This window comes from Tupaia chinensis, unplaced genomic scaffold (assembly GCF_000334495.1).
Source record: "Tupaia chinensis unplaced genomic scaffold, TupChi_1.0 Scaffold000303_1, whole genome shotgun sequence".
NCBI classification, from domain to species: domain Eukaryota; kingdom Metazoa; phylum Chordata; class Mammalia; order Scandentia; family Tupaiidae; genus Tupaia; species Tupaia belangeri.
In genome coordinates, this window is record NW_006159793.1 from 1,812,044 (window position 1) to 1,830,990 (window position 18,947).

General features: G+C 55.9%; 1 protein-coding gene across 1 annotated transcript in view; it reads left to right on the forward strand.

The window, feature by feature from the left end:
- TCOF1 (treacle ribosome biogenesis factor 1) overlaps window positions 1-18,947 on the forward strand; it is a 45,184-nt gene that overhangs the window by 17,984 nt on the left and 8,253 nt on the right. The window contains exons 15-26 of the mRNA XM_006150903.3: window positions 650-787; window positions 972-1,154; window positions 1,256-1,447; window positions 3,191-3,382; window positions 5,351-5,545; window positions 6,357-6,482; window positions 11,565-11,748; window positions 12,939-13,060; window positions 14,214-14,327; window positions 14,672-14,906; window positions 15,378-15,460; window positions 16,762-16,942. Coding sequence (XP_006150965.1) covers window positions 650-787; window positions 972-1,154; window positions 1,256-1,447; window positions 3,191-3,382; window positions 5,351-5,545; window positions 6,357-6,482; window positions 11,565-11,748; window positions 12,939-13,060; window positions 14,214-14,327; window positions 14,672-14,906; window positions 15,378-15,460; window positions 16,762-16,942 — 1,945 coding nt within the window. The remainder of the gene's footprint in view (window positions 1-649; window positions 788-971; window positions 1,155-1,255; window positions 1,448-3,190; window positions 3,383-5,350; window positions 5,546-6,356; window positions 6,483-11,564; window positions 11,749-12,938; window positions 13,061-14,213; window positions 14,328-14,671; window positions 14,907-15,377; window positions 15,461-16,761; window positions 16,943-18,947) is intronic.

Consider the following 18,947-nt stretch of genomic DNA (forward strand, 5'->3'; position numbering starts at 1 on the left):
AGAGAGGGAAAGTAAAAGCCACCAGGTCCAGGACTCGAACCACAGTCGCCCCTGTAGGAGTCTAGCACCATTAACCACCACGCCACCTGCCGGCCCCTACAATGGTGGTTTTTATCTTACTTGGCCATCTGCAGTACCTGGCTCCCACTTCGTAGACTAAGGTGGGCACCTGAGCTCCAGCTCTTACCTTAGCAATCCAACCAGCAGGGAGGAGGGAGACACGTTTCTCACCTCTCACAGCACCCAGGTTATGTTCCACCAACCAGAATTTAATGGCATGGCCACTTAGCTGAGAGGGAGCCTAGACAACACCTTTGTCCTGGGTAGTCTTGTGTTTATCTAGCACCAGGAAAATTGCTTTCAGTAATAAGTTTATCTGACCACTTAGTGTGTTCCAGGCACTATGTTCAACACTGAGTCTCTTGTTTAATCTTCACAGTAATCCTGTAAGTGGGCCTTCTTATTGCCACATCTTATAGAGAAGGAAACCGAGACTCAGTGAGATCAAGTCATCAGCTCAGGTTCACACAGCTGTTAGATGGGGAAGCTGGAATACTGACAGGCGCTGGACTCAGAATCTGCATTCTTGGCTAACTGCCCCATGTTCGCTCTCCCGCTCCCTCCTGTCCCTTCCCTTTTCTCCTTCCAGGTGAAGGCCTCGGTAAAAACCTCTCCAGCCAAAGCTAGTCCAGCTTCCAACAGAGTGTCTTCACTCAAAGGCGCAACACCAGCTCCCGGCAAAGTTGTCACTGCAACTCTTCAAGCCAAACAGGAGTCCCTGGCCAAGGCAAGTGGCGCCAGAAGCCTCAGCAGGTCTCGGGTTTGGGATGGGAGGAGGGGACCAAGCAGTGACCCCAGTCCGCATAAGCCCTGCATGGCAGGGCGACCCCCCACACTCAGGCCACTGGGTGTGTAGCCAAAAAGTAGATATGCTGTCTGCTCCCTTAATACCATTCTCTCCTTGCAACTAGGGAAAGCCTCCAGTGAGACCCCTCCAGAATGGCGCCGCCTCTGCAAGGGGCCCTGCGTCCCAGCCAGTGGTGCGGAAGGTGCTGACCACAGCAGCCCAGGCCCAGACAGGGCTAGTCCAAAGACCAGAGGAGGACTCAGAGAGCAGTGAGGAGTCAGACAGTGAAGAGGAGGTGCCAGCTCAGGTGAGGTCCGGGGAAGAACGGGCACAGCTACGTTTGCCCCCTGGTCTCCTGGGTCTCACATGTCCACCCTCTGGGCCCTCCTCCTGTGTCTTACACTGCAGGCAAAGACCCCAGGGAAGACCCCTCAGGTCAGAGCTGCCTCAGCCCCTGCCAAGGAGTCCACCCCAAAAGAGACTCTTCCAGCACCCCCTAGGAAGATAGGGCCTGCAGCCGCCGAGGCTCAGGTAGGGAAGCGAGAAGATTTGGAGAGCAGCAGTGAGGAGTCGGACAGCGAGGAGGAGACGCCGGGCCAGGTGAGACCCGCCAGGTCCTGAGTCGCCACCACCCACTCTTCAGTCATCACGTGGGTTCAGGACCAGGTGGGGACAGAAGACCAGATTAAGGCTCTGACTCCAGGATCCCTTCCCCAAACCAAGTCTTCCCCAGTAAATGTGGGGGAGAGGGAATGAGGAACATATGGATGACTTTCCTCTGTATGTCCCGAATAAACTCAGGGTGTAACTAGCACTTCAGGGCTCAGGCAGTGCCCGAGATGATTGTCACAGCCCCGGTGGAAGTGATAGGTGGCACCTGACATGGAGCCTTGGTGACCGGAGAGGCAGTAGAGAGTGGTGGCAACCGGGGCAAACTGCAGAGCCCTCACCACACCTAGAACAGTCCCTGTGAGCTTCAGCCAGTTGTGACCTTGTGGAAATGTGCCCTCGGTGAGACCTGATCTTCAGCTTTTCGTTTAGTTGCTTTTTTTAAGTGTATTTATTTATTCCGGAGAGAGACAAGTGTTTCTAACAAGGTGCGCATACCACAGTCCTCCCGCATCTTCAGCCAGCCAGGGTCAGGAGCACTTAGGTGCGAGCGTCCCCCTCCCTGCCACCTGCATGGGAGACCTGTCGTCCCGGGACCTCCACATACAGCGGCCCCATCGCAGAGCACTGCGTTCCCATCACCCCTCGCAGCTAGCCTGGACTTCCGATTCTAAAGGGAAGCAGGAAGTCCCTGTGCCGGGCCAGGCTTATCCCCTCCTAGATTTCTGTTTACTTCGTGAGTAAAGCAAGCATCAAGAGCTCTTAAACACGGTCAGCCCCATGGTGGTTAAGGGAGTCAGATCCCACGTCGCAGTCCACAGTTCAGACCCCAGCCCAGTGGTCTAGAGAACACATCAGGTGCTTCCCAGCACGATGGAGAAACAAGAAATCGCAGCACAATCATGCCCTGCTGGGCTGCTCTTTCGCATCCCTCTATCTCTGACAAACACACGTGCCCTCCAGCAATGAAGAAAAAAAAATAAAAAACACCAACCACTATGGGGTATGATAGACATCCCTCCGGAGCTTACAGTTAATAGTGCAAGACATGATGATTATTGCAAATTATTCTGGTGACGCTCTGAGGGCGCTAGGGAGGTCTGAGAGGCCAGGAGGATGAGCATTCAGCAGACCCAGGGAGGAAAGGCAGCCTGGAGAGAAAGCTGTGTGTGCAGAGAGTGGAGCATGCAGGCGGCCGGTCAGCAGAGAAGGCTACCCTGCCTGCAGCAGTCACTTCTTGTTGCTTATTGCTAGTAGCATTTGTGGTGGGCAGAAATGCCAGACAAAGTCATGGTCCCCTGCCCTGTTCTGGCGTGTGTAGATTTTTGTGCTTTTTATCTTTTAATTTTCTTTATTATTTTTAATTTGCCAAGAGAGAAAGGGAAAGTGAGAATGCAAGCTGCCAGGTCCAGGATTCAAACTGAAGTCAGCCATGTGGGAGTCCAGCACCTTAACCACCACACCACCTGCCAGTCCCACACATTTTTGTTCTTGAAGATTGTGTTGTTTTGTTTTGTTTTTTGTTGTTAGCTTGCTACAGGGGCATACACTCACCAGAGGAAAGTGAGAAATCGCCCCACGGGGGATGGCCATGCCTCAATCCCTTCTCTCAGGACTTTGTGTTCGCATGCACACGCACCTAGTTTTTTTCAAGCCACAGTGCCTGGGACTTGAACTGGGGATCCAAACTCCTTAACCTCCATACCAATTCCCCTCCCGTTTCTTACACTGCAGACGACGACCCCAGGGAAGACCCCTCAGGTTAGAGCTGCCTTGGCCACTGCCAAGGAGTCCCCCCGGAAAGGGACTCTTCCAGCACCCCCTGGGAAGACAGGGCCTGCAGCTGCCCAAGCTCAGGCAGGGAAGCACGAGGACTCGGAGAGCAGCAGCGAGGAGTCAGACAGCGAGGAGGAGACGCCAGCCCAGGTAAGATGTGCCAGGCCCCTGAGCCACCACCACCCGCTCTTCAGTCATCACATGGGTTCAGAGCCAGGTGGGGAAAGATCGGATTAAGGCTCTGACTTCAGGATCCCCAAACCAAGTCCCCAGTGAAGGTGTCCTGCACATGCTCCACCCCCACCCCCATCGATCTGGCCAAGGCCCCCACACCACAAGCAGACACCCTATCCCTGAGAAAGGGCCGGCCAGCAGCTCCCACCAAAGCACAGGAGGCCAGGAATCCAGGGATGTCCCGGTCAGCGTCAGGTGACTTGGAGTTAGTGTAGGAACACACAGGCAGGTGTGTCTCCCAGAGAGGGCCGACTAGCTTGGTGGGAAGCCTGGGCCCTGGAAGTGGGGGAGAGGGAATGAGGAACATATGGATGACTTTCCTCTGTATGTCCCGAATAAACTCAGGGTGTAACTAGCACTTCAGGGCTCAGGCAGTGCCCGAGATGATTGTCACAGCCCCGGTGGAAGTGATAGGTGGCACCTGACATGGAGCCTTGGTGACCGGAGAGGCAGTAGAGAGTGGTGGCAACCGGGGCAAACTGCAGAGCCCTCACCACACCTAGAACAGTCCCTGTGAGCTTCAGCCAGTTGTGACCTTGTGGAAATGTGCCCTCGGTGAGACCTGATCTTCAGCTTTTCGTTTAGTTGCTTTTTTTAAGTGTATTTATTTATTCCGGAGAGAGACAAGTGTTTCTAACAAGGTGCGCATACCACAGTCCTCCCGCATCTTCAGCCAGCCAGGGTCAGGAGCACTTAGGTGCGAGCGTCCCCCTCCCTGCCACCTGCATGGGAGACCTGTCGTCCCGGGACCTCCACATACAGCGGCCCCATCGCAGAGCACTGCGTTCCCATCACCCCTCGCAGCTAGCCTGGACTTCCGATTCTAAAGGGAAGCAGGAAGTCCCTGTGCCGGGCCAGGCTTATCCCCTCCTAGATTTCTGTTTACTTCGTGAGTAAAGCAAGCATCAAGAGCTCTTAAACACGGTCAGCCCCATGGTGGTTAAGGGAGTCAGATCCCACGTCGCAGTCCACAGTTCAGACCCCAGCCCAGTGGTCTGGAGAACACATCAGGTGCTTCCCAGCACGATCATGCCCTGCTGGGCTGCTCTTTCGCATCCCTCTATCTTTGACAAACACACGTGCCCTCCAGCAATGAAAAAGAATAAAACCGACATCACCAACCACCATGTGGTATGAAGTATCTCCCTTCAGTAGCTTATGGTTACCAATGCAAGGCATGATTGTTTTTGCAGTTATTCTGACTGCTGTGGCTGACAGCGCTTAGAGAAGAGGTCCGAATGGCCAGGAGGACCGGCATTAAGCAGACAAGAGGGGACGGGCAGCCTGTCCAGCAAGCCATGTGTGCAGAGGGCAGAGCGTGAGGGCGGGCGGCCAGCAGAGAAGGCCGTTCTGCCTGCTGCAGTCCCTTCTCGTTGCTCATTACCAATAGCATTTGTGGAGGCCATGGATGCCAGACGAAGTGAGGGGCCCCTGCCCTGTTCTGGCCTGTATAGATTTTTGTTCTTTTTCTAATTCTTTAATTTAATTAGTAGTAGTAGTATTTAATTTGGCGAGAGAGAAAGAGGGAAAGTGAGAAAACAAGCCACCAGGTCCAGGATTCATACTGAAATCAGCCCTGTGGGAGTCCAGCACCTTAACCACCATGTCACCTGCCAGCCCCCCAGATTTTTGTTCTTAAAAGGTTTTTTGCTTTGTTTTGTTTTCGTTGTTATTTTGCTATAGGGGTGTACACTCACCAGAGAGGGAGGAAAGTGAGAAATCACCTCCCAGGGGGTTGGCCATGCCATTGCAGTCCCTTCTCTCGGGACTTTGAGTTCACGCACATACACCTGCTGTGTTTTAAGCCACGGTATCCAGGACTTGAACCACAGTCAGCCATGTGGGATCTGGCCACCAATTCCTCTCCTGTTTCTTACATGGCAGGTAAAGCCTACAGGGAAGACCTCTCAAGTCAGAGCTACCTCAGTCCCTGCCAAGGAGTCCCCCAGGAAAGGGGCTCCTCCAGGACCACCCCCTGGAAAGACAAGGCCTGCAGCCGCCCAGGCTCAGGTGGGGAAGCGAGAAGACTCGGAGAGCAGTAGTGAGGAGTCGGACAGCGAGGAGGAGACACTGGCCCAGGTGAGACCCGCCAGGCCCTGAGCCACCAGCGCTCTTCAGTCATCCCATAGGTTCAGGTGCAGGTGGGGAAGGAAAACTAGATGACGGCTGGGAGACACGCTGCTGGGGAGGCAATCATTGTTCATCGTAGCTGCCCCCATGTAAAATTTGGGAAGTGACACGTATAAATCAGGATCTTCTAGCTTAGCTTGAGAAATTAGAACTCAGGCCACCTGGGGCCTACTTTCCTGGCTGAGCTGAGTAGTGAAAGGTCGGACCTTTATGCCAGTAGGGAAGCACAGAGCTTCCCTCTGCCCTTCCTGGTCCTCCCCTGAGCTGGTGTCACCCCCATTACCTCCTTATCCCCATTACCTCCTTACTGCTCTCCACATCCTCCTCTGGCCTCCAGCTGCAATGCCCATCCCATACCCGGCCTGGTGGGAAGGGATGGCAGTCAGGGGAGTACTTCTAGCTGCTGCCACTCTGAGCTGGGGGTAGGACAACCAAGTGTGATTAGGCTGGGGTTGCTGGCTTATGCCTGCAGTCCTGTCTGAGGCTGTTGTCACTCCTTGTTCAGACTCCCCAGACAAGCATTAGAGCCCTGGGTTTTAGGTGTTTCTGAGTCAAACAGCGCTTTCAGCTCATAAGGGAGAATAAGCAAGGGGACTCGTGTTTCCTGTGGCTGTGGGGCATGCTGGGCCAGCAGCTGCCTTGAGTGTGTGCAGGAAGGAGCTAGGCCGCCCGACCTGAGAACCAGGTGTGTGAGGTCATTGCTTGCCAGCCATGTCGCCTTCTCAGCTGATTCCTGTCTCCCCACCATGTGCTTGACCAGGTCGTGGCCCCTCAGAAGGACAGTAACTCCCAAGCTGCTAGAAGCAAGAGCCTGACCTCAGGACCCCAGGAGAACAACGCGGAGGGGTCCTCCGAAAGCAGTGATGAGGAGCTACCATCGGGCCAGGTAGGCTGTACTTTTGCTTTAAAGGAACTGCGAGTCCAGAGCCAGGCCAGTGGGCTTCTGGGGGAGAGGGCAAGTGTTTCCCACAGGGAAAATCTCACCACATTTAAATAGTCCTCCACAGTTCTGGAGGTCTTTCCTCTGTTTTGACACATTCATCCTAACAGTGAGCCCATAAGGCAGGCGGCAGAACATGGCTGCACACATGGGCTTCGGAGCCAGACCATACAGGGTCAAGGGCCAGCTCTCCCACCCACCAGCCCCAGGATCGGGGCAGACACCTGGGCCGTTGTAAAGCAGGCGCAAGCGTGATGCCTCTCTGCTGTGTGTGTGATGCCGGTGCTCATGCATAAAGTATGCAGCACGTCCCCTGCCTAGCCAGGAATGCAAGTTGTGGTATTCCACTTGGCAGGTCGGGAGCTAAGGCCGTAAGAACTGAAGTGGTTCCCTCGTTCTCATAATCTATAAGGCTGCGGAAGGGCACAGATGTGTCCCCAGCTCTGTGTGTTCCCTATTTCTTCTTTGTGACTGGGAGCCTTCTGCAGGGCTCAATAGGATCCTGTGGGCCTCATGCCTGTGGGGCACCTTCCTCTGCTCTGCTGCACCTGGCACTTGGAGCCCATGATCCTTCTAGACTAGAGCCTCCACAGGATGAGACCGAGCCCCACTTGTCTTCCTGACCTCAGAGCCCCAAGTCAGCTGGGCTGCTGTGGTCCGTGCTTCCTGCAAGCCCAGGCCTTTCTGGCAGATAGCGTTAGTCTTCCTCTGGCCCTGAGTTCCTGGGAGCTTCTGCCTGGGTTCTCAGAGGGCCAGTTTCCCCGCTGGAACCTAACCAGAGCTGCTAGAGTCCTGCAACCCCCAGACCAATGGCATCTCCTTAATACCACATTCCGCATGCCTGTCGGTCCATCGGTCAGCTCAGGTGCCGCCTGCACACCACCAGTGTTGGGGTGCCCACTGCCCTTCTTTCCTTAGTAGCAGATTACAGAAATAATGATAAGCTACAGCTAACGTTACGGGTCACTCCCAGTTCGCCAGGCACTGTGCAAAGCCCTATATTTGCATTATTCTGTTTAATTCCCACAATCATTCTATGAGGGAAGGTCCTTTTGTTATTCCCATTTTAAAGCAGAGTGCATGAGGCTCAGATGAGTTGAGTGACCAGGCAGTGTCACGTGGCTGATGACCAGTGGAAGATGTGTTTGAGTAGGCCATGCACGCGCATACCTGCTACCTGGCCCTGCCCTGATGCTGCCCTCTCTAGGGCACGGGCACCACCCTCTGTCTCTCTGAGGAGCCGTTCTGAGTCTGCCTCCTTCTCTGAGGGATCCAAACAGCTGGGAGGGAGGGGGCCGCCTCGCCGTTCTCTGTGGGGGCGGACTAACACAATTAAAATGAACATCATGCTTAAACTGAACTGTTTAATTGGTACGTTAGTCCTGAAGATTCAGGAGTCCCTATTAAAAAAGGCAGAAAGAAAAAAGCTGGCATTTTGTGCACCCCCCAGGAGGGTTCGGGAAGGCAGGCACAGCCTGGAGAAGCTGCAGCCTAGCTGGCGGACCTTTAGCTCCTAATCCCAGCTTGCTCATTATTATTATAATTATTATGCATTTATTGAGTACTTCTCTATTGACAAGTTTCGCTCAGTTTTTATTATTAGTCAGTGTGGCAAGCGGAGCTCCTGCTTAGGAGGCCACCATGGAGACCGGGGCTCCGTTCCCAGGCCCTTTACTGAGCCTCATCCCCACAGAGTGGAATTTCTTAGAATCTGTCCCTTGTGACAGTGACCTCGGACCAGAGTCTGGGCTTGACCTTGGCTGGGCTCCAAATGAAAAAGAAAGCAGCGAGCTTATGGGGTGCTGTGTGTGTCAGGTGGCTACGTTACCGTTCCACAGCACAGTACTTCAGAATGTCGTGTTGTGCACTTACTTGTCAATGAAAATTCTTTTTTTTTTCCCCAAGTTTATTTCTTCAGTGAGTGTGAGAGTTAGAGACAGAGATAGCATCCTCCACAGGGTCGTGAACCTTATGCCAGCCCTGGATCTCAGGTGTACACATGCCCAGTATGCTCAGGGAAGTCTCTGAACGTGAACCCAGAACCTTCCCATGGATTAGTCTCGGAGTGTCACTTTTACTGCTGTGCCACCATCTGGCCTCTAATTATCTTTATCCTTTCTTTTTTTCTTTTTTCTTTTTTCTGTGTACTTAAATCTGAAAAAAAAAAAAAGAAAAAGAAAAAAGAAAAGAGAGAAAGCTGGGGAGCTGGTGTGTGCCTGTAACCCCAGCTGCTTGGGAGGCTGAAGCAAGAGGAATGAGACTTTGGGGCAACATAGACCCTATTTCTAGGGAAGAAAAAAGTAGATCCTGCCCTCAAAGTCGCAAGTTGAGACAGCAAAGAAGAAAGAAATCTGTAAGAATTTAAACCAGGGTGTTAAATCGAGCCCTAGCCTGACTGATCCCGGGGGAGCCCCCGTCTGGTGCCTGGAGAATCAGTTCCTATCCAGCCCCTAGCCTCAGTTTGCTGGTCACCCTGGAGGTTCAACCTTCTTCACCCATTCAAGATGGCTTGTGAATCTCAAGGCTCCAGGCTGCAGCCCCAAGGAGCGAAATTTCTCAGTCCCCTGGGATCTGTTGACCACCACCAGCAGTTCTGAGAGAGGCTCTCAAAGAAGCAGTGTCTTGGTGACTGTCCTTTGCAGCAGCCTGGGCCATCAGTCCCTCTCCCCGGCTCTGCATCAGACTCCCAGGAATGCAAGCCAGAGTGATGAGCTCAGGTGGCTTCTGCAGGCCTCAGACCCTGGCCTCCCCCTGGGTCAGACCACTCAGCACCTATAGGGAGGTCAGCCTGATGCTGAGGCAGTGCTGGTTTCACTGCTTCATTTCTACCTGGTTTTTCTTGCTGAGCCCGCAAGTATACCCTGCATATGTGCGCCTTACAGCGGTTTCCACAGTGCATCAGAACCCATCCGGTGGCTGCAGCCAGGGTGCAATTAGAAGCCTTTTAATGATGGGACCAGCAGTTAGCATAATGGTTATGTCGCTGGACTCCAATGTAGTCGACCGTGGTTTGCGTCCCGGACCCAGTGGCTTAAAGTAACGCCGGGCGCGTGTACGTACGTGCCCAAGATCCTGAGAGGAGAAGGGAGGAGAGGGGATTGCAGCGTGGCCATCCCTCCTGGGGGGTGATTTCTCGCTTTCTGTCTCTCTGTCTCTCTCTGTCTGTTTGGTGAGCGCATGCACCCTATAGCAAAAAAAAATACCTCTCCAAAAAAAAAGGAAGCCTTTCAATGAATGGGAAGCTGAGGATCAGGAAGGTCGGGGCATGACCACACAGTGAAGTCGTGGCAGCGTTAGGCACAGAAGCAGGTCTTCTCCCACACCTGGGCAGCAATGCTGCCTTTTCAAGGTCTGTGGACTGTGACTGCACTCCTGCCGTGCTCAGTGCTCAGCGTGGGCTGTGTGGGCCATGGTCCCCCTTGTGCCCCGCCCCTGCCCTTGCAGCCAGGCCCCCTGCACCAGCTCCCTCCCACAGCCGCGAGGCCGGGGCGGGGTGGCGTGGGCAGGTGGAACTAGGAGGAGGCTTTTGCTGCTGAGCTGCTTTTAACATCCCGAGACGCTATTGTTTGCCTCAGTGGGTTCGTTGCCTCTCTTCGTCCCCGACAATCTGTTCCTCTGTCTTCTCACATATATATAGATCCCCCCCTCCCTCAACTGTAAGCCTGCTCCCACTTTCCATCCTTCTCTTTTTCATCACGTGGGAAGGAAGGCTCTGGAAGTGGCAGATCAGAGCAGCCGCGGGGGAGGCTGTTTGGCAGGGGTAGGAAGGGCCTAAGCCCAGCAGAGCCTCCACCCTCAGGCAGCACCTTCCTGCCTTTTTACTTACCCCTCCTTTCACCGCAGCCTGGAGTTGGGAGGTGCTGAGCCAGGCTCAGGAGGTGGACAGAGTGGCTTGAAGCAGGCTGGGTCCTAGACCTGCTGTGGCCCTCCTTGACCTCAGCCTGCTTCCTCTTCCTGCCATGCATCGCCCCCCCCAGCCTGAGGGAGCCAAACCAGCTGTGACATCTGGGGAGCAGTAAGCTTGCCCAGTTCCAGCCAGACCTGGAGTCCCCTTGTGTGCTGGGGGTATGTCCGGGGAAGCTGTTACAGCTTGATTCTGCTGTTCTGTGGGAAAATGTAAAGCAGGGCTAAAGGGGTAGTCCTATGGAAGGAACCCCTGTGCCGGTCCAGCCTCAGCAGCTAGGAACATATGTGCGCGTTTCCTGCGAGCCCTCCCCTCGGTTCCCATGCTTGCTGGAGAGCCCTGAAGGCCCTCTCAGCCCCTCATTCAGGGCAGCTGTCACTGATACAGACCAGAGTCTACAAGGACAGCCGCAGTACCTGACTGACCCATCCACGTAGTACCATTTCCCCAGTCGTCTCATGAGTGGGGGTTTTTATGTCCAGCCTTTGGGTGAGAGTCTGCCAGGAGACCCCCACTATGCTGAGTTAGCAGCCCCTGGGTCTTGATCCATTGGCTCCCTACACACATACACACACACACACACACACACACACACACGTTTCCCCGTTCCATTTATTTGTTGGCTAAACGGTGGTGGAGCTGGAGGCTGTGCCATAGGCCACGTCTCAGGAGGGCCACAGCAGTCTCTGGGGTGGGAGCGACTAGACTGAACAGCTCCCTGGGTGAAGACCATCATGACGGGGCTGCAGGAACACTGCTCGGGCAGGCGCTGTCTCTGAAGTCAGCGGAGGAGAGCGCTGCACGCTCTGCCCTGGCTGTGCTTCCAGGAGGCCGCATGGCCTGGGCAGTGCTCTTCCCCTCTCTGGACTCGCACTGCTCTCACTGCACAGCAGCCGATAACTGCCACGCTTGGGGCTCAGCGGGGGTTGGCAGGGCTCCCATGAGCTCTAAGGTTGGGGTGGGCGTGGGCCAGGTGTGCTCTGGGCAGCTCCATCAGCCTCTGTGCCTGGCAACCCCAAGTTCTTTGGGACCCCTTGACTTGTAAAATCCTCCCCTGTCCCGTCTTCCCCTTCCCCTGGCCAAGCCTTTAATCATGGGGGGGTGTTTTGTTTTTGTTTTTCAAGGTGATTAAAACCCCTCTGATTTTTGTCGACCCTAATCGTAGTCCAGCTGGCCCAGCTGCTACCCCCGCACAAGCCCGGGCAGCGAGCGCCCCAAGAAAGGCCCGGGCCTCGGAGAGCACGGCCAGGAGCTCCTCCGAGAGCGAGGATGAGGACGTGATCCCCGCTTCGCAGTGCTCGAGTCCCGGTGAGCGCGGCCCCTGCAGTGCTGCCTCCCCCACGACACCTGCCAGGCTTGGCTGTGGCCACTGGCACGCCCCGCATTGAAGTTCTGAATGAAAGGACTCTGGCCCAGTCGCCTAAAGATGGTGGTCAGGAGGCAGTCTCTGGGGCGCTCCTGGCTGACCCACAGGCTTGGAATCAGGCCCATTGGCTAACCGTGGCAGGGCCCAGGGTCCTGTGTAGTCTGAGGAAGAAGGGCACTGTAACGACCGAATGTGGCACCGACTGGCAGGTGGCAGTAAGCGTCCTGTGCCTGGCGGCATGGGAAGGGGGTAGGGTAATCCCAGAGCGGAAATACTGTAGGGAGAAACTTCATCTGTTAACTGATGGCAGGGCCAGATCTGGGGTTTCTTTGACATCTAAGGCTTTGATTCCACCAACGATAACAGGACAGTGGTTGAAATGGCTAGTTTTTTTTTTTTTTGACACTTTTAGGAGAAAAATACCTGATCCTGATAGAATGGTTTAAAAATACAAATTAGCACAAAAGAAAAAAATATCACCCATAATCCCACTGCCCTGAATAACTGTTCCCATTTTACAAGTGCTGACTTTCCAAAAAGAAACCATAAGATGTACACGTGTTGTTAAAGTAAGACCACAATGCGTGTAGCTGATGCCCATCTTTATTGGCTACATCGTGGCGTTGGGTTTTGTCATCATTAGCTGTGCATGGCATGATTGCTACTGGCCACAAAGCTGGCCTTTGGGCAGGCAGACCACGTTAGTTTAGTCAGTGTCGTGCTGGGGGGTGGGGGGGGTTTGCTTGGGCGTGCTTGGCCGTTGTAAGCCGAGCTGCAGTGAGCACCCGTGAACAGCCTGTGCAGGTGACTAGAGCAGTTCCCCTGAGACAGCGTTAACTGCAGGGACAGTCGTTAGCATCAGTGCCCCAGCCCAGTGCTCAGGAACAATGGCCTGGCCTGAGGGGAGGAGACAAGGAGAAAGCCTGGGGTCCCTTCCTTAGCAACCACCTATTCCACTGAGCCTCATCAATTCTGTCTGGAAGGCTTGGGGAGGGGAGCAAGCGAGTCTACCTGTATCAGCCCTAAGCACAGCACTGGGTTCCTGGGAAGGGCTGGTGAGAGGGTTATTGCTATGCTGGGGGGCCTCCAATGGGGTTCTGCACTCTGATGCACCCCCTGTTCTCCATTTCAGCCATTAGAGCCAGCGTGGTGACTGTGCCCAGTGCCCGCCCACAGATCGCCCCCAGGGCCAGTAGCAGCAAGGAGCCCAATCAGGTGTCAGAAGGCATGAAACAGGAGGGACCACCCAGTCAGGTACCTGGGGGGCAGGGAGAGCTGGGGCAGCCAGGGGGTGCTGGCTGCTGCACTCCCACCCTACCTGCGTGTGGGAGTCAGACTGCAGTTGCTGGCTCCCCCAGCCCCCCACAGAGGTAGCAGCCACTTAAAGCCAGAGGCCTTCTTGGCCTCCTGGCTCGAGTCCTGATGCTGGACACCCGAATCACCTTTGACTTGGGAAGAATGATCTGGAAGCATGGCTTCAGGGCAGAGCCAGCTCTGCTTCTTGGGTTTCTCCTCAGCTTTTCCAACAGGCTGGGACCTTTGGTTTGCTTTGCTTTCTTCCTCCTGGTTTTGAAATGCTGTGAAGAAAAGTTGCCCTTTTTTGTGTTCGTAATAACGACTATAATGTTCTTCCTTGCCGTTACCATTTTCGGTGCCTTTTATTTAGTCGTTGCCTGAATCTGCAGGCAGGGCAGGGTAGGGGTAGGGGCAGCGGGGTGGGGGGGGCGAGCCAGTCTTCAGTAAGACTGAGTGCACCCCCCACCAGTTTGTGGCTTGCCGGGACTAAGCAGCCCAGACCCAGTCTCCTGACTGCACACTCCAGCCCCCACTCGAGGGAGTAGGAGAGCCCTGGGACGGGCCAGGGGAGTTGGGCAGCCGCGTTTGGAGGGCCCGGGGTGCTACCTACTCACTGGGCTCATCACAGGCAAGAGCACACAGAGACCTGGACGCACGGGTGCTGAAGGGTAGCCTCACGTGGTTCCTGCACTTGGAAAGCCGCGTCCATTTACCCGTGCAGCCTATGCCGGGCACTGGGGACACAGCAGGGACAGACAGGAAGGTCTGTGTTTTGTGGCATTCCCAGGCTAGCAGGGCTTCAGACAGGAAAACCCAAATCTGTATAAAGCCCTCTCCAGCTGGCAGGTGCTTCGACAGAAACAGAACAGCAACTAATTTGAATAATGGGGCAACCTGTTTTCAGAAGAATGAGCATGGAAGGCCTCCCTAAGGAGGTGACGTTAAAGCACGAGCAGTCAGTTACAGATGGCACCTGGTTTTCCGCCCAGATAGCGACGTTGCCCCTTTGACTGCCCCAACCCTACCCCAGCCAGATAGGGTCTGGCCAGGGCATAGCATAGACGGTATCCCGAGAACCAGGAGTCTCATGGCTGCCTCTGGCTGTCCACAGGTGACAAAGAAGAGCCCGACTTCCCTCCCGCTGACCCAGGCTGCCCTAAAGGTCCTCGCCCAGAAAGCCAATGAGGCCCAACCTTCTCCTGCCAGGGCCCAGTCTTCAATAGGGGTGAGCTTGGAGAGCCATGCCCACCCAGCTCTGCCCCCAGAGGGGAGGCTGCTTCCCCTCTCAGCCCTGCCACAGAGTGGGGGAGGGAGGGCACCGGCCAGGCTGAATCTCCTTGTCCCTCCCCGCAGACTTGCCCGCATGGGGACTTCCACCCTCACGTGCACCCTAGACTGGCAGCCTGGCCTGTAGAAGCACCATGGCACCCATCTCGGAGTGGTGGGAAGGACCGAGCGAGGTCGCGCGTGTGCCGTGCCTCACGCAATGGCCCAGATGAAGGGCGGACGCACACTAGGCCTAACTCGCCCTACTTCTTCCTTCCACTCTCTCGCCCTTCGCCAAATCAGGTTGATGGTGCTGTGGGAACACTTCCTGTGGCGAGCCCCCAGAGGACCAAAGTGACCAACAAGCTGAGAACACCCAAGCTTCCTGCGGGCCAGCGGGCCACAGCCACCGCCTCGGGACACTCCAAGGCCAAAGCCCCCAGGAGCTCAGATGACAGCGAGAACAGCAGTGACAGCTCTTCAGGGAGCCCCAAGGGTGCTGGAGGGCCCCCAAAGGCCAAGTCGGCCCACAGTCTGGGTGAGGGTGCCAGAGGGAGAGGCGAGGGGAGGCTGAGAGGGGGACAAAACAGGCTGGTGGAGCCGTCAGCCGCAGCCCCCACTCCATACCATGATCGATCTGCAGCCTGGGCCAAGCCAACCCATACTGGCCTCGGTTTCCCCGCCTGCGTAACTTCACAGGGAAGTCGGTCCAGGTGATTGCAAACACCGGCCTGCTTCTTGACCACTCTCGGCTCCCTTAAATGACTCCCCAGAATTCCAGAGCCAGCCTCTCCCAGGGGAGCAGCAGAGAGGGCTTTGGCAGTTCACTGCTCCCCTAGGAGGCTGTGCAGCGTGTCGAGTTTGCAGGGAGCAATAGGAAGCCTCGGGCAGCAGGGTGAGGGACATCCAGGAGGCCAGGACATCTCAGATCCTTTCTTAAAGGACTCTGCCTAGCCCAGTTGGCAGGGGCCACCCAGATCCCAGCAAGGTACCTGTGCTTCTCCAGCAGAGCCAGTCCCCTCTGGGAAAGAGACCTTGGTGGAGGAGACCTCTACAGAGTCCAGCGAGGAGGAGGTGGTGGCACCATCCCAGGTAACTGCCAGGGAGTGGGCTGTCAGGTCACCGACTTAGTGCTGGAGCCCCGGGCCAGCCTCCTGGCCCCTGGTGCAGTCGTACGTGAGACTATCCCTTGGGTTGGGTCTGGACCCTTCCTCTTCCCCAGGGCTCAGGGCACAGTCCTATCTGCAGATAGGCTGGTCCTAAATCCCGAAGGTGGCCCAGCAGCAGAACAGCCAGGCTCGGGAACCAGCAGTTAGCATAATGGCTATGTCGCTGAACTCCCACGTAGTCGACCGCAGTTCGCGTCCCGGACCCGGTGGCTTAAAACTCACGCCGGGCGCGTGTGCGTGCGTGCCCAAGATCCCGAGAGGAGAATGGAAGAGAAGGGATTGCAGCGTGACCATCCCCTCCGGGGGGTGATTTCTCGCTTTCTTTCTCTCTGTCTGTCTGGCGAGCACACGTGCCCTATAGTGAAAACCTCTCCCAAAAAAAAGAACAGCCAGGCTCGCTCTCTCCCACGTTCCACACGGCCACAGCTAACCCTCACGGTCTGTGGGAAGCATTGACCTTGTTCCCGGATGGTACCAGACACACGTGTTCCCTAGCAAATTTCTACTAAGGTTACTGTCTGTATGTAGCACGTGCTAGGAATTTTTCGTTTGCATGAGTAATAAGAAATTGCCTTTTTAAACGTGCCAGTGTGCAGTGTGTATGGGGCAGCAGGTGGCGTGCAGGTTAAGGCAGCCGGAGCCCATGTAGTCAGCTGCACAATTTGAGTCTTCGGGCTTGGCAGATTGGAAAACAAGCCATGTGCGTGTGCTTGCATGCATGCCCAAAATCCTGAGAGGAGAATGGGGGAGAAGGGACTGTGCTGTGGCCATCTCCCCTGGAGGGAGATTTCTCACAGGCTGGGTGAGGGTGCCTGAGGGAGAGCGAGGGCCAACTGAGAGGGGAGCGAACTGAGCCTGGTGGAGCCGTCGGCCACAGCCCCCGCTCAGTACCTTGATTGTTCTGTGACCTGGGCCAGGTCAGCCCGTACTGAGCCTCGGTTCCCCGCCTGCGAAACTTCTCTCTCTCTCTCTCTCTGGCAAGTGCATGCACCTTATAGCAAATTTTAAAAATAGATATGTAAATAAATAAAACGTGGATTAAATTAGAGTTCTCCAGGAGGCACACAGCAAGGGCTGGAGCTCCCCTCCAGCCTCAGTACACACTGCTCTGCACCGACAGGGCTACCCACTCCCAGAGGTCCCTGGGCTAGATTCTTCTCAGCAGGACCTGCTTCAGGCCAGGTGGGCTGGGGTTACAGCCTCTTTCACACTGGGCTTCTTCAGTCTCTCCTCTCAGGGTATGTGACCCCTGGGCTGACCCTGGCCAATTCCCAGGCTTCGAAGACTGTTCTCAAGCCAGACTCCAGAACCTCGGTTTCCTCCACTCTGGCCGTCAAAGATGACCCACACAGCAAGCGGGAGGCAGAGTCCCAACAAGCAGCAGGCGCCATGTCCCCTAAAACAGGTGAGTCAAGGGCTCTAAGAGGGGCACAGAGGGATGAAACCTTTCCCCCAGCAAGCCTGCCAGCATGGTCCCATCTGCCACCAGGGCCTCTCCAAGCGTGGCCTGTGGCCCTCCAGTAGACCTGGAGGTGCTCCTCACAGTGCAGGTGGCACCCGAACCCAGGTGTTGGTGCTAGCCTGGACATGGGGTTTCTCCAGCCCTGGGGGAGGCTGATACACCCGGCGAGGCCACCTCTGCCTTGAGTGAGCAGCGTCTTGGCCATCTTGTGATGTGGGCCTTGGCTGTCTCTGGCTGTCCTGCTGGCTTGTCCCCAGCAGTGTCTTGTGATGCGCATTGTGGCTTAGACAGAAGGCCAGAGGGTCCTCCAGCCCCTGGAGGAGAGGAGACCCTAAGCAGCGAGTGCCCCAGAGCTGCTCCAGCCAGCTCCTCTGGGCTGTGTCAGCCCTCCAGGGCAGAGCTGGTGCAGCAAGTCTGGATCAAGGCATGGCACCCAGGAAGTAGTCGCCTGGCATTGGGAAGCAGACTGTGGTTTAAGTCACCTGGCCTGGGGGCAGTAGCCATCCCTGACTCCATCAGAGGTAAGGGACAAGTGTCTCCAAGAGCACACCTGGGCCAGCTTGCCTTGATGTTCTGGAGTATTTGCTGACAAAAAGCAAGAACTGGGCTCCGAGGAAAGAGGCCCCACTTAGCTTCCCTCTCCAGAGCACTGAACAGGGCCTCTGCCCATCCTCTGGCCCCTTGGCTTGGCCTGTCCTGGGTATCTCCCCTACCCCACCACAGGGCTGGGGCACTGGGAGGCTCGCCGCACTGCAGGGAGCTGCCCCTGTCTCCTCTGATGTGGGGCACCCTCCTGGGCCCCTCATGACGACCACCTCCAAAGCCAAACCACTGAGATCCTCTTTTTATAAATTGTCAGAGGGTGCAAGAGCGAACGTGTGCTGGCCAGAGAGAGAAGGCATCCTTCAGTGTGGTGTGGGCGCTGCAGCCTTCTCCATCTCTCCATGCTGTCAGGGATTTGGGGCATGCACACACACATGCCCCGAGTGTTTTCCAAGCTACTGGGGCCAGGATTCAAGCCACGGTTGGCCATGTGGGATACGGCTCCCACTAGGCTGAGGGCCGCCTTCCCTCCCCAAGCTATCTTCTAAAGCCCAACATGTATGTCCTTCGTGCCCCGAGGCCCAGGTTGAGCGAGACGCCCTAGGTCACTGGAGAAGGCAGAGGCAACAAGAGGAGCTTTCCCTGGGCTTCCGACTGCGGCCAGCCCAGTCAGACGAGTCATGGCTCCCTTTCTTCCCCAGCACTCTTGTTGTGAGAGGCGGGTGCGACAGGAGACATTTCAGAGGGGGCTGTGGAAGGTTTTTTTTACACGTGTAGTCAGCACACAATTATCAAAGGCAAGCAGAGGCGTGGAAAATTCTAAACAAAGGCTGCACCAGAAGTCACTCCGGCAGGCAGTGAACCTGCCTAGTCAGCCGCCACATGCATCCACACTGCAGCCAAGTGCGCCCCCTAGCCAGGAGGGCTGTGAGCCCACTGTGTGCAGGTGGCGTGGCCTTCGCCCACGTTATAAACCTGGAGTTTGTAATAGGGACTCGCCCTTTGTCTGATCCCGTCCATTTACCAGCAGGGATGCTTAGGTCCTGGGAGGGGTTGGGTGCTGGACAGAGTTTTCTAGCAAGGTGGTGGCACAGTCAGACCGCAAACTCAGGTCTCCTGCCTCCCCGCTCTGGATTCTTGGCTAGACTGTCTCACCTCCCTCCCATCCGACTTCTGTCTCAGGCCCTGTCGCTAGCCTTCCGGACTCACCCTCCATGCCCAGCCCTCCGTTGTGCGGCATTCAGTGTGAGGAGACCAGGAAGGAGTGCTGTTAGAAGTGCGATCAGGGGGACCAGCAGTTAGCATAATGGCTATGTCGCTGGACTCCCACATAGTCAACCACGGTTCGAGTCCTGGACCCAGTGGCTTAAACTCAACGCCAGGCGCGTGTGCGTGTGTGCCCAAG